This window comes from Bubalus kerabau, chromosome 12 (assembly GCF_029407905.1).
Source record: "Bubalus kerabau isolate K-KA32 ecotype Philippines breed swamp buffalo chromosome 12, PCC_UOA_SB_1v2, whole genome shotgun sequence".
Taxonomy (NCBI): Eukaryota; Metazoa; Chordata; class Mammalia; order Artiodactyla; family Bovidae; genus Bubalus; species Bubalus kerabau.
Window position 1 is genome coordinate 71061411 of NC_073635.1, and position 14463 is coordinate 71075873.

At 42.2% G+C, this 14463-nt stretch overlaps 1 protein-coding gene across 1 annotated transcript in view; it reads left to right on the plus strand.

The window, feature by feature from the left end:
• The window catches only part of LOC129624640 (ATP-binding cassette sub-family C member 4-like), a 158857-nt gene that overhangs the window by 38307 nt on the left and 106087 nt on the right, over nucleotides 1-14463 (plus strand). Inside the window, exons 7-9 of the mRNA XM_055542793.1 lie at nucleotides 1091-1216; nucleotides 2147-2396; nucleotides 4774-4875. Coding sequence (XP_055398768.1) covers nucleotides 1091-1216; nucleotides 2147-2396; nucleotides 4774-4875 — 478 coding nt within the window. The remainder of the gene's footprint in view (nucleotides 1-1090; nucleotides 1217-2146; nucleotides 2397-4773; nucleotides 4876-14463) is intronic.

A 14463-nucleotide genomic window follows, 5' to 3' on the forward strand; every position in this document is an offset into this window, starting at 1 on the left:
CAATGCCTTCTCTGGTCTCTTCTTTGAGTGCATTGTAGACCCTTCAGGCTTTGCAGGTGGAGGCTCCAGCCTTAAGCTGAAGGCTGATCTTGAAGAGGGAAAGGAGATGGCACTCATTGGCTCCTCCCACTACCATAGCTGAATAAGTGGAATGTCCTTGAGCAGAATATACCTACATTGATGTTATGTAAACTTTATTAAATAGTAATAATCCCATAGACTCAAATTTAACTGCATGTATTTTTGTTATTCTTATGTTAGAGCAATTTTCAGGTACCTATTTTCTTGTCTTGTTTTTAATTCAGTGTTTCCATTAACTTATAAGTGCCTCAAGGACAAGGTCAATCTTAATTAACTATGTCTTAGTAAAGCCCCACAGTCCCAGCAGAATATGTGATAGAACAGTGGCTGGTGATGAAGGACCTAATGGTGAAGAGATAGACCTGAAGCAGGTCCCAGAGGGTTGGAGGTGGGTCATTGTCCAGGTTGTCAGGTGGTGGAGGTGTTGTGCTCTTTGAAGTTTTTTTTTTTCCCCCTTGAGATTTCTCTCTTTTTTTTTTATGACTTTACATGTGATATTTTTGTCTATTTGCAATTTCCTTTCCTGTCGGCTATGAAGAGATGTTCCTTATCCTTCGAGGCCCTGTTCCAGTGCTATCAGGTCTCTGAATTTCTTCTTGTTCTGCTTTCCTGGTAGAATTTACAGTCCCATCTTTTCTGCTCCCCAGCACTTCTCTCCTATTTTATCATAGCACAGACACTGTCTTCCTGTTAGATTCAGTGTCTTTTTGCCTTCTCTGCCCAACTGTGACCTCCTTGGGCAGAGAGTTTATACCTGACTTACTTTGGGTCTTCCTCAGCCAGTACTGCGAGCTCTCCAAGTTACTCCTTGAGTTGGGCTGAGTGGTTGACTTCTAAAAGTCTTTTTCTCCATTTGCACTTTGAGAAGGACCTGCCTGTGATGTCAGCACAGAAGAGCTGTAGGGAATCATCGATCCCTGGTCCCTCCCTGTGCCCCCTGCTGCTTCTGCAGCTGCTGAAGAAAGTTGGGCTGTGGTCACTGAGGCTCATCTCACGTCTGTCCCCTCAGGAGTAAGACTGCAGCTCTCACAGACGACAGGATCAGGACCATGAGTGAAGTCATAACTGGCATCAGAACAGTAAAAATGAATGCTTGGGAAAAGTCATTTATAGACCTTATTACCAGACTGAGAAGGTAAGTTTTTGTGCATATCACACCATATTTTTATACTTTCCCCTCTATTTTTACTGACTGAAATTAGAAGTCTTACCAAGTTTTCACATGAAGATGAGCTTAAATACTATGAACTCCATATAAGTGGAAGAGGGGAAATGTCGTTTTAACCTGCTGTTCCACTTACAATCTTCTTAAAGTAAAAATTATGTATGCTTCTGAAGACGAACAGATAGCCAATAAACACGTGAAAAATGCTCAACATCACTCTTTCTTAGAGAAATGCAAATCAAGGCTACAATGAAGTATCACCTCACACTGGTAGGCATGGCCATCAACAAAAAGTCTACAAACAGTACCCTCCTGCTCTGTGGTAGGAGTGCAAATTGGCACAGATATTGTGGAAAAGAGGCTGGAGATTCCTTAGAAAACTAGGAATAAATCCACCATATGACACAGCCATCCCACTACTGGGCATATGCCCTGAGCAAACCAGAATCCAAAAAGACACATGTCCCTCAATGCTCATTGCAGCACTGTTTACAATAGCCAGGACATGTGCTTCCAGAGGGGCCATGGTGCCTGCCTCTGTCTAATGTCTTGGTGTCTCACAATTTTGGGGTGTCTTATTCTCTTCTCCCACAAATTCATGAGTTCCTGGAGGGGACAGACTGTGTCTTTCTGTTATCAGTGGGGAGCCTGGCCCAGGACATGTGGTTATGAATGCTTGTTGAAAGAATGTTCAAACCCAGTCCAATTGACCAACAGTGTTTAAAAGGGTGACATGAAGCCTCTCTTTAGTTGGAAGAGTGAAGTGGTGATGAAGTGTGTGTCCTGGTGTTGGGACGGAGCCCCAGGCGTGCACTGTGTAGTGTCTCCATGTGAGGACTTGAAGTCATGCCTTGGATGTCGATGCTTCTTTTAAAACCTCTTTCCTACTCTCCTTTTCAGGAAGGAAATTTCCAGGATTCTGAAAAGTTCCTACCTTAGGGGCATGAATTTGGCATCATTTTTCGCTATCAGCAAGATTATGATTTTTGTCACCTTCATCACCAATGAGCTCCTTGACAACCGGATCACAGCCAGCCAGGTGTTTGTGGTGGTGACGCTGATTGAGGCTCTGCGGTTCTCGAGCACCCTCTACTTCCCCATGGCTGTCGAGAAGGTGTCAGAGGCTGTTGTCAGCATCCGAAGAATCAAGGTTTGGAGACAAATAATTGTTTTCAGTTGTTGGTGGATTTTTTGTAAAATGCCCTTTTGTTTGGTATCACTGTGTTCCAGTTAGGAGATACTTAGCTCTCTCAGTGCCAAAGCTGGCAGCCTTCCCAGAATGTTGTAGATACTCCCCTTTCTTCTTAGGTAGAGTGCATTACAGATATCATAAGAATGGTTCTCTTGTAGGGACGGTAGTATATATAAGTAGCAGTAGCACAGGGCTCTTGTGTAGTGATGTCTGCAGAGTGACTAAAATGTATAAAAGCAGGAGAAGCAAACAGAGTGCATCTCCTGTGCTGACTCCAGTGACCAGGCAGTGACTGTGCACAGTCCTGGGGTACAGGATTCCTCTCTGGGCTGGGAGGGGAGGAACTTACTGAGAGCTCCCTGCTCCTTGGACAGGAAGAGTGGCCTCAGATTCACTTAATTCTCTGTGTTCAAAAATGAGTTCTTTCCTCTACAGATGTTCTGCTTGTTGATATCTGAGCCACCTTTTGCGTCTGCCTTTTCATCCCTGTCCCCTCTTTATTTACTGCTTAATCCTCTCTCTAACTGCCCTCTTTTTTTCACATTTATAATTCCCACCATTATGTGAACCAAGAAGTTCCAGATATATAAGCTGGATTTAGAAAAGGCAAAGGAACCAGAGATCAAATTTCCAGCGTCCGTTGGATCATAGAAAAACAAGAGAATTCCAGAAAGACATCTGCTACTGCTTCATTGACTACTCTAAAGCCTTTGACTGTGTGGATCACAACAAACTGTGGAAAATCATGAAAGAGATGGGAATATCAAACCACCTTACCTGTCTCCTGTCAAACTTGTATGCAAGTCAAGAGGCAACAGTTAGAACTGGTCATCGAATAATGGACTGGTTCCAATTTGGGAAAGGAGTACATGAAGGCTATATATTGTAACCTTGCTTTTTTAACTTATATGCAGAGTACATCATGAGAAATGTTGGGCTGGATGAAGCTCAAGCTGGAATCAAGATTGCTGGGAGAGATATCAATAACCTCAGACATGCAGATGACACCACCCTTATGGCAGAAAGTGAAGAGGAACTAAAGAGCCTCTTGATGAAGGTGAAAGAGGAGAGTGAAAATGCTGACTTAAAACTCAGCATTCAGAAAACTACAATCATGGCATCTCATCCCATTACTTCATGGCAATAGATGGGGAAACAATGGAAACAGAAACAGACTTTATTTTCTTGGGCTCCAAAATCACTGCAGGTGCTGATTGCAGCCATGAAATTCAAAGACCCTTGCTTCTTTGAAGAAAAGCTATGACAATCCTAGACAGTGTATTAAAAAGCAGAGACATTACTTTGCCAACAACGTTCCCTATAGTTAAAAGTATGGTTTTTCCACTAGTCATGTATAGATGTGAGTGTTGGACCATAAAGAAGGCTGAGCACGGAAGAATTGATGGTTTGAACAGTGGTGCTGGATAAGACTCTTGAGAGCCCCTTGGACTGCAAGGAGATCAAACCAGCCAATCCTAAAGGAAATCAACCCTGAGTATTCATTGGAAGGTCTGATGCCGAAGCTCCAATACTTTGGCTATCTAATGCCAAGAGCCAACTCATTGGAAAAGACCCTGATGCTGGGAAAGATTGAGGGCAAGAGGAGAAGGGGACGAGAGAGGGTGAGATGGTTGGATAGCATCACTGACTCAACAGACATGAGTCTGAGCAAACTCTTGGAGATAGTGATGGACAGGGGATCCTGGAGTGCTGCAATCCGTGGGATTGCAGAGTCAGACACGATTTAGTGACTGAGCAACAACAAATACACTATATTATATGATTATATTGATATATACCATGAGCTGTAATAATAGTAATTATTAATTATGTAATAATAGTAATTATGTAATATATTATTCCATACATTATTTAATATGTTCTGAGTGAAAGTGAAAGTTGGTCAGTTGTGTCTGACTCTTTGCAACCCTATGGACTATACATTCTGTGGAATTCTCCAGGCCAGCATACTGGAATGGGTAGCCTTTCCCTTCTCCAGGGCATCTTCCCAACCCAGGGATCAAACCCAGGTCTCTTGCATTGCTGGTGGATTCTTTACCAGCTGACCACAAGGGAAGCCACAGCTGGAGTGGGTAGACTAACCCTTCTTCAGCAGGTCTTCCCAACCCAGGAATCGAACTGGGGTCTCATGTATTGCATAATAAGTTTTGATGTGAACTAATACTTTAAGTACAGTTAGCAAAACATATTTAGACTGTTCAAAGTTTGCAAATCCCAGGAAAGCATTGTTTTTGTTTGTGCTTTCTTCCTGCAGTTTAACAATCTGTTTTTTTACAATCTGGTTTTTTTTTTTTTTTTTGCCTCATTTCTGTAGAATTTTTTATTACTTGATGAAATACCACAGGTCAACACTCAGCTGCCATCAGAGGGTGAAGTGATGGTGGACGTGCAAGACTTCACTGCTTTTTGGGATGAGGTAACAGATCTTCCATTCCAAGATCATGATTGCTAACAGACAACTGTGACTAAGATTCACTGGAGAATTTTTAGATTTTACCCATGGTGTAAAATGTGACTTGCTCATTTACTAAAAGTATGTTACAAAATTATTCAAAATAGGGACTAATGTTTGTATCTAATGGAGATTATAGTATCAACCTAAGATGTTTGACATGTTGCTGTCTCTCTCATTTTCAAGAGAGCTTTCAAAGTATTAGCACATTTTGAACTTAAAGTCCATACATTTGTAATGTTAGCATTTACAGAATTGGACAGATAAAATGCTGCAATGTGATATGGATTATCTGAAAAATAAACAACTAGTTTTTAAAGAGGCTTTGGGGAATCAACATATATTTTTTGCCTTGATTTTCAGACCAGTTTATTATATACAGAATGAGGCCATGATCTGGATCTTTGCTGTGGGGTAGAGTGGGGGCTCTCCCATCCTGAGCTTCTGGATGGTTCTGAATACTTTGGTGGTAGCCAGGGTAGGAGGAGACAGCAGGTGATCATAATGAGCACCAGTGATTCCTAGTTAAAGGATTATGTTGTATGGAAGCTGACTAGGAGAGCTAGAGATTTCCAACACTTTTCAGTTCAGTCAGTTCAGTTCAGCTCAGTCCTATCTGACTCTTTGCGACCCCCATGAATCGCAGCATGCCAGGCCTCCCTGTCCATCATCTTATTTGTTTTTTTTTTTTTTGTAGTCTTCTTTTATTTATTTATTTATTTAATTTTATTTTTAAACTTTATAATATTGTATTGGTTTTGCCAAATATCGAAATGAATCCACCACAGGTATACATGTGTTCCCCATCCTGAACCCTCCTCCCTCCTCCCTCCCCATACCATCCCTCTGGGTTGTCCCAGTGCACCAGCCCCAAGCATCCAGTATCGTGCATGGAACCTGGACTGGCGACTCGTTACATATATGACATTATACGTATTTCAATGCCATTCTCCCATATCATCCCACCCTCTCCCTCTCCCACAGAGTCCAAAAGACTGTTCTATACATCAGTGTCTCTTTTGCTGTCTTGTATACAGGGTTATTATTTGTTAGGTTCAGTCAAACAGAAAAAACAACAGGGTCTGGTCTCAAGAAGTTGTCAGTATCACACACCCAGTGCAGCCCCTTTACCAACTGAAATGCCCTGCTGCTCCCCGGTTCTGTGGTCTTCTGTGCTCACCCTCCTGTATCAGTGAGGATTGGTTAGGAAAACAGAACCCCACTGCAGGAGAGGGAGTTCCATGCAGGGAATTAGTTACGCAGATGATAAAAGAGGGAGAAAAAAGCAGTAAGGGCAAAATGGTGGTGTGTGAGACAACCCAGGGGTTATCAAAGGCAGGAAGCTGCTCCCACCCCCAGGGCTGGAGGGACTCAGGCAGGCAGCGCCTCCACCAGAGGGTCCACCCTCCACAGCAGCGCCCAGGAGCCGGGCTGTCAGAGTGGGGACCACAGAGCACGTGTCCTGACTGTAGACTCACCCTGTCTTCCGTGCCTGTGACTCTGTGGTGCCACCTGCATCCTGTTCACCTGCTTCTGACTCAGCAGCTGCTGTCCCCACCGACAACCAGTGGTTTGTTCCTAGATACATGAAACCATAACCCTTTACCTTCTGTCCATGGAAACTCACAGAAGGTGTCTGATCTAACTTGAGAGCTTCTGCTACCTTAATACAGTGGATTTACCTTCTGGTTGGTGTTTCTCGTCATAATGCTCTTGAAGCATTTATAGAAAGTACCACTAAAATTCCATTATAAAGACCATTTTATGTAAATGCTAATACATACTTTGTATGAACTTATGAGCAGATTTCTTTTGTTCCAAGCAAATATGTAGATTTACTTTAAATCAGTTCAGTATATGTTCTGCAGTTATTAATTAACTGAAATAAAAATATCTGTATGCAGCAGTCTGCCTGTGCAGCAAATGCCTGTAAGGTAGAATAAGGGATTTTAGTTATACTACAGTCCATGTGAATAAATCAGATGAAAAATCTGAAAAGGTTTCTATATAGCTTCTAGAGTTAAAAAAAACACACACACACATTATTACTAACTCAAGATACTAAACTGCTGAAGGAAGAGGGGAAAAGGCTGTGAGTTCTGTTGTAAGGTTCTTGTAAAATCTAACTAATGGGATATTATGATTCTGTTAGAGCAGAATTCAAAATTACAGAGATGAGAGGCTTCATCAGCTACATTTTCACAAAAATAGATAACAATGTGAACATTATTGTGTGGCAAAGTTTCCTTGGAGAAGGAAATGGCAACTCCCTCCAGTATTCTTGCCTGGAGAATCCCACGGATAGAAGAGCCTGGTGGGTAGAGTCCATAGGGTTGCAGAGTGACTGAGCAAAGCAAAGGTATTCCTATCTAGGTAAATGATGATTCTGGTATTGCAGCTAATTTTTACCACTTTCATGGAATAGAAATTCTAAATATTTTCAACTGAATCTAGTCTAATAGCACTCACTAAAAACTAACAGCCATGGCACCATAATAACATTTTTTGTGAGGTACCTAGACTGTTACTACTGAGGGAGATACACAAATGTGAGGTAAGCATATCTTTTCCCAGAAACCTTTGAAGCCAGAGATATTAAACAATTAAGGCACTTGAAAACATTAGGGATATGTATAAACTTGTGAATAAAACAAACTATAGCTGTACCAGCAAGCAATGAAGAAATAGTAAATCTTCATTTTATGAACCTTTAATTATCTAAATGTAAGGAATTTTGGTTTAAGAAATGGTCAAGAGCAACTTGTTATATCTTACTATATAATATTGAAAACCAAGTGCTAAATTCAGCCATTGTAGGGTAAGGAAACTAAAACAAAAAAGCCTTAATGACCTGGAGCCTTAATGAGCAAAAGCTCATTTTAAACTGACTTAAGCCCCTGAACTAATCCTGTGTGTCAAAGGCAGGGAAGAAGGATCCCTCTAAACCTGAAAAAACTAGTGATTCATAAGGAAACTAAAGAGATGAAAGTATGCATGCTTACCATACCACAGAAATTGGAACTAAGAAAAAAAAGATAGGTGAGAAGAAATAAAAAGTACTATCTATTTACCTAGCACAATCATCATTAAAAATCAACAGTAATCCGATCAACTAAAATTTTTTTCTGAAATTACACTGTTCACATTTTCTGTGTCAAAACTTAAAATGATTGTCACGTTAAAGAGTTAGTAAATGATTCTAAAACAACTTCTTTCTTGCCTCATAAAAGTTACATTTTAAGAAAGCTTGGTGGAAATCTTAAGGTACAACAGTTAGGATACTTTTTTGAAGTACAAAGGAAAATATAATTAAATCAACTTTATACTTTTTAACAGTCATAAGAAAAATTTAGGGTGGTTCCATAGATGAAGGCTTTTGACTTCATATAAATTGTTTAAGTTACTCAGGCTTGAAATAAAGTAGGTAAGTTTTCAGTTATAACAGTGTAGTATCTTAGAGCAGATTTTTTATTGCCCACATCAACAGTTACATCCTCAGACCAACTTTTCCCTTCTTTAATGTGAAATAGCAAATCATCAGCATTTTAGGTTAGGTCTAGACTTTAAGGCATTGTTCTTTAATTTCTAAATGATACAAAGTGCTTTATAAGTATGAACAATAATCTGTTGTACTTTACTATTTTTTTGTCCTTTCCATTCATTTTTTAAAATCTGGAACAATGCATCTTTTTTTCCATGTGCAAAAAACTGTTATCAAGCACAAAATTTTACTCTAAGGATACTAAATTTTTAAATTTATTCCACTTTTTAAATGATAGCCAAAAATCCACCTGATTGATGCTCACTTAGCACCTTCTTCTCAATTCTGGTCACTAAAGTACATCCTGAGTTCGAATAAAAATAATGCATCTTTCAGGCTTTAAAATGACTACTTTTTAAAAAAATTTAATTGGAGGCTAATTACTTTACAATATTGGGCTTCCGTGGTGGCTCCATGGTAAAGAATCTGCCTGCAGTGCAGGAGACCCAGGTTCGGTTCCTAGGTTGGGAAAATCCCCTGGAAAAGGGAATGGCAACCCACTCTAGTAATCTTGCCTAGGGACTGCTAAGTGATTTTCACTGCACCTGCAAAAGGGTCATGAGGCTGTCTGCACAGGACAGTGTTTTCCATCACTTACAGAGTTACATTTGGCATGTAAAGAAGAGAGAATCTAATCCCACAGCAGCAGGCATTTAAGGTATAAGAAGAAGCCACAAATATTCATGCAGAGGACTTTAAATATTCCCCTTGAGCAAAATGATTTAACTGATTTTTCTTCAAGAGCAATGCTCCTATATGCATCCCTTGAAAAATTAAAGATCCCAGAATAGCATATTCCATGTGGGACATATTGAAAGATGATATTTTGGTTTCAGTGAGTTACACTCCAGCCCTTGTTAATTTAGCAGGTCTGTTTTCAGAGGGTGGGGTTAGTGTTAGTTGCTCAGTTGGGTCCAACTCTTTGTGACCCCATGGACTATAGCCCGCCCGGCTCTTCTGTCCATGGAATTCTCCAGGCAAGAATACTGGAGTGGGTTGCCATTCCCTTCTCCAGGAGGATCTTCCCTACCCAGGGATCAAACTTGGGTCTCGGCACATTGTAGGCGGATTCTTTACCATCTGAGTCATCAAGGAAGCCCATAGGGTGTGGTAATTTTGGGTTTTAGATTTGCAAATCTATAGAGAAAGAAAATTACAGCCTACACACCCAAGAATGGACAGTTCCTCCAAAGAACCTGGCTGCATCAGAGGCAGACTTTGGCGCGGGTTGTGAGCTGAGTTAGTGCTTTTAGTTACACCTGATGTGGCAGCTGCCGTGGGAGCTGTGGAGGGGAAGGCAGAGTTGTGGTGTTAGCTCTCAAATTGGTTGGCAATGGTGTGACAGCAGGCACAGATACAGAAAGAACTCTGTGTTCACCACCTGGCAGTCACTAACTTTGAATTATGTAAACAGTAGGTCTTGCCTTTCATTCAGTCCAAAAGCAGGTAGTATTAGCAGTCTTAGCATCAAAACAGGAAACACAGCTGTTGTGGTTTCCCAGATTTCTGGGGCTGGAGAGGTGCCCCTGAGGAGTGGCGGCACTGAGGCTCTCGTGGTGGTGCTCAGTAAAGCTGAGCTGTAGTCACATCAGGGCCAGGGCAGTGCCCTGAGCCGGTCATCACACAGAGTGTGGCCAGGCAGCCCGCAGCCCAGAGCAGCAGATGCGAGAGCCCGACAATACGTCCTCTGTGCAGGTGTTCAAGTGGACCCATCACTGCGTCTGTCCTTCTGTCCCCTGCATCCTCTCCCCCAGTGTGCGCAGGTGTCAATTGAATTGCTTTTGTACCAAACTATGGAGCAATGGCACCCCACGCCAGTACTCTTGCCTGGAAAATCCCATGGACGGAGGAGCCTGGTACACTGCAGTCCATGGGGTCGCTGAGGGTCAGACACGACTGAGAGACTTCACTTTCACTTTTCACTTTCATGCATTGGAGAAGGAAATGGCAACCCACTCCAGTGTTCTTGCCTAGAGAATCCCAGAAACGGGGGAGCCTGGTGGGCTGCCGTCTATGGGGTCGCACAGAGTCAGACACAACTGAAGTGACTTAGCAGCAGCAGCAGCATGCAGCATTTTAAAATGAACTATCTTGTTCTTTCAAGAACTTAATAACATGGTCACAGACTTCTGTGTAAATTGCACTGTAGTCCAGAACACCCTGTTCTGTTGCCCTGGCCTTGCCTATGGAAGGACTGTGTCCCTTGCTGGGGTTATTAGTAATTAGGGCTGTCAGGTTAGGTCATAGGTGAGAGAGTCCTTGGAGGGGAAGGGGAAGGCATTTAGGGTTTTGGAGAGAAGCTGAGTCTGAATGAAGCCCCTGCTGGGCTGGGAGGCAGGAGACAGACATGTAACCTGCTCCCCTAGACAGCCAGATGGGCAGTTCTCAGGTACCCAGGTCTCATTCATGAAATGATGTGACTTGGTCTTGATCTTTAAGGTTTAAAATAAATGGTTCCAGGGACTTATCTGGTGGTCCAGTGGTTCAGAATCCACCTTCCAATACAGGGGACTCTGGTTCCATCCCTGGTTGAGGAACTAAGATCTCACATGCTATGGAGTAACTAAGCCCCCTGCTGCTGCTGATGATGATGCTAAGTCGCTTCAGTCGTGTCCGACTCTGTGCAACCTCAGAGATGGCAGCCCACCAGGCCCCCCTGTCCCTGGGATTCTCCAGGCAAGCAAGAACACTTGAGTGGGTTGCCATTTCCTTCTCCAATGCATGAAAGTGAAAAGTGAAAGTGAAGTCTCTCAGTCGTGTCCAACTCCTAGCGACCCCATCGACTTCAGCATACCAGGCTCCTCCGTCCATGGGATTTTCCAGGCAAGAGTACTGGAGTGGGGTGCCATTGTCTTCTCCGACTAAGCCCCCACACCCCAACAAAGACCCACAGCAGCAGCCAAAATAATAAAAAAAGAATAAGCAAAACAAACGGTCTTGTGGGAGCCTCCAGATCTCAAGGGGCAGGGTTTTGAACTGTGTCTGCACGGAGTAGTAGCTTAGATGATGTTCTTTGTTGAGTCAGTGTTCCCTGAGCCTGGATAACCAGTGGGGGAGGGACCCAGCAGCCATGAGCTGTCGGGTGCTGCCCCCTTCTGGTCACCCCGGAGCAGTGCGCGATCCTGAGGCCTGAACACGGAGGGAACTCTGTCCTTGACAGACTGAGGGGCTGTGATAGGAAGTGGATGTTTGTAGTTGGTTCACTATTTTGCTGTCATAACTAGGTGAAAAGCAGTAAAATAGAAATCCCAAGTGTCAGGCAGGAAGAAAGGAGTTCAGTTCAGTCGCTCAGTCATGTCCAACTCTTTGCGACCCCATGGACTGCAGCACGCCAGGCCTCCCTGTCCATCATAAACTCTTGGAGCTTACTTAAACTTATGTCCATTGATTCAGTGATGCCATCCAACCATCTCATCCTCTGTCATCCCCTTCTCCTCCTGCCTTCAATCTTTCCCAACATCAGGGTCTTTTCAAATGAGTCAATTTTTTGCATCAGGTGGCCAAAGTATTGGAGATTCAGCTTCAAAATCCGTCCTTCCAATGAATATTCAGGGATGATCTCCTTTGGGATGGACTGGTTGGATCTCCTTGCAATCCAAGGGACTCTCAAGAGTCTTCTTCAACACCACAGTTCAAAAGCATCAATTCTTCTGCTCTCAGCTTTCTTTATAGTCCACTCTCACATCTATACATCACTACTGGAAAAACCATAGCTTTGACTAGATGGATCTTTGTTGGTAAATTGATGTCTCTGCTCTAAAATATGCTGTCTAGGTTGGTCATAGCTTTTCTTCCAAGGAGCAAGCATCTTTTAATTTCATGGCTGCAGTCACCATCTGCAATGATTTTGAAGCCCCCCAAAATAAACTCTCACTGTTTCCACTGTTTCCCCATCTATTTGCCATGAAGTGATGGGACCAGATTCCTTGATCTTAGTTTTCTGAATGTTGAACTTTAAGCCAACTTTTTCACTCTCCTCTTTCACTTCCATAAACAGGCTCTTTAGTTATTCTTTGCTTTCTGCCATAAGGGTGGTGTCATCTGCATATCTGAGGTTATTCATATTTCTCCTGGTAATCTTGATTCCAGCTTGTGCTTCATCCAGCCCAGCGTTTCTCACAATGTACTCTGCATATAAGTAAAATAAGCAGGGTGACAACCAGTCTGTTGTTCCATATCCAGTTCTAACTGTTGCTTCCTGACCTGTATACAGATTTCTTAAGAGGCAGGTCAGGTGGTCTGGTATTCCCATCGCTTAAAGAATTTTCCACAGTTTATTGTGATCCACACAGTCAAAGGCTTTGGCATAGTCAATAAAGCAGAAATAGATATTTTTATGGAACTCTTTGACTTTTTTGATAATCCAACAAATGTTGGCAATCTGATCTCTGGTTCCTCTGCCTTTTCTAAAACCATCTTGAACATCTGGAAGTTCACAGTTCACGTACTGTTGAAGCTGGCTTGGATAATTTTGAGCATTACTTTACTAGCGTGTGAGATGAGTGCAATTGTGTAGTAGTTTGAACATTCTTTGGCATTGCCCTTCTTTGGGATTGGAATGAACTCTGACCTTTTACAGTCCTGTGGCCACTGCTGAGTTTTCCAAATTTGCTGGCATATTGAGTATAGCATTTTCACAGCATCATCTCTTAGGATTTGGAATAACTCAGCTGGAATTCCATCACCTCCAGACGCTTTGTTTGTAGTGATGCTTCCTAAGGTCCACTTGACTTCACATTCCAGGATGTCTGGCTCTAGGTGAGTGATCACACCATTGTGATTATCTGGGTAGTGAAGATATTTTTTGTATCATTCTTCTGTGTATTCTTGCCACCTCTTCTTAATGTCTTCTGCTTCTGTTAGGTCTGTACCATTTCTGTCCTTTATTGTGCCCATCTTTGCATGAAATATTCCCTTGTTATCTCTAACTTTCTTGAAGAGATCTGTAGTCTTTCCCATTCTAATGTTTTCCTGTATTTCTTTGCACTGATTACTGAAGAAGGCTTTCTTATCTCTCCTTGCTATTCTTTGGAACTCCACATTCAAATGGATATATCTTTCCTTTTCTCCTTTGCTTTTCACAAGAGATCAGAAGAGATTCTTTTCTCAGCTATTTGTAAGGCCTCCTCAGACAGCCATTTTGCTTTTTTGCATTTCTTTTTCTTGGGGATGGTCTTGCTCCCTTTTTCCTGTACAATGTCACAAACCTCTGTCCATAGTTCATCCAGCACTCTATCAGATCTAATCCCTTGAATCTATTTCTCATGTCTATTGTATAATCACAGGGATTTGATTTAGGTCATACCTGAATGGTTTACTGGTTTTCCCTACTTTCTTCAATTTAAGTATGAATTTGGCAATAAGGAGTTCATGATCTGAGCCACAGTCAGCTCCCCATCTTTTTTTTTTTTTTTTTTTTTTTTGCTGACTGTATAGAGCTTCTCCATCTTTGGCTGCAAAGAATATAATCAGTCTGATTTCGGTATTGACCATCTGGTGATGTCCATGTGTAGAGTCTTCTCTTGCGTTGTTGGAAGAAGGTGTTTGCTTTGAGCAGTGAGTTCTCTTGGAAAAACTCTATTGTCCTTTGCCCTGCTTCATTCTGTACTCCAAAACCAAATTTGCCTGTTAGTCTAGGTATTTCTTGACTTCCTACTTTTGCATTCCTGTCCCCTATAATGAAAAGGACATCTTTTTTGGGTATTAGTTCTGGTGGCTCAGACGGTAAAACATCTGCCTCCAATGTGGAAGACCTGGGTTCAATCCCTGGGTTGAGAAGATCTCCTGGAGAAGGAAATGGCAACCCACTCCAGTATTCTTGCCTGGAAAATCTCATGGACAGAGGAGTCTGGTAGGCTACAGTCCATGGGATTGCAAAGAGTCGGACACAACTGAGCGATTTCACTTCACTTTCTAGAAGGTCTTGTAGGTCTTCATAGAACCATTCAACTTCAGCTTCTTCAGGGCATTGACTTAGATTACCATAATATTAAATGCTTTGCCTTGGAAAC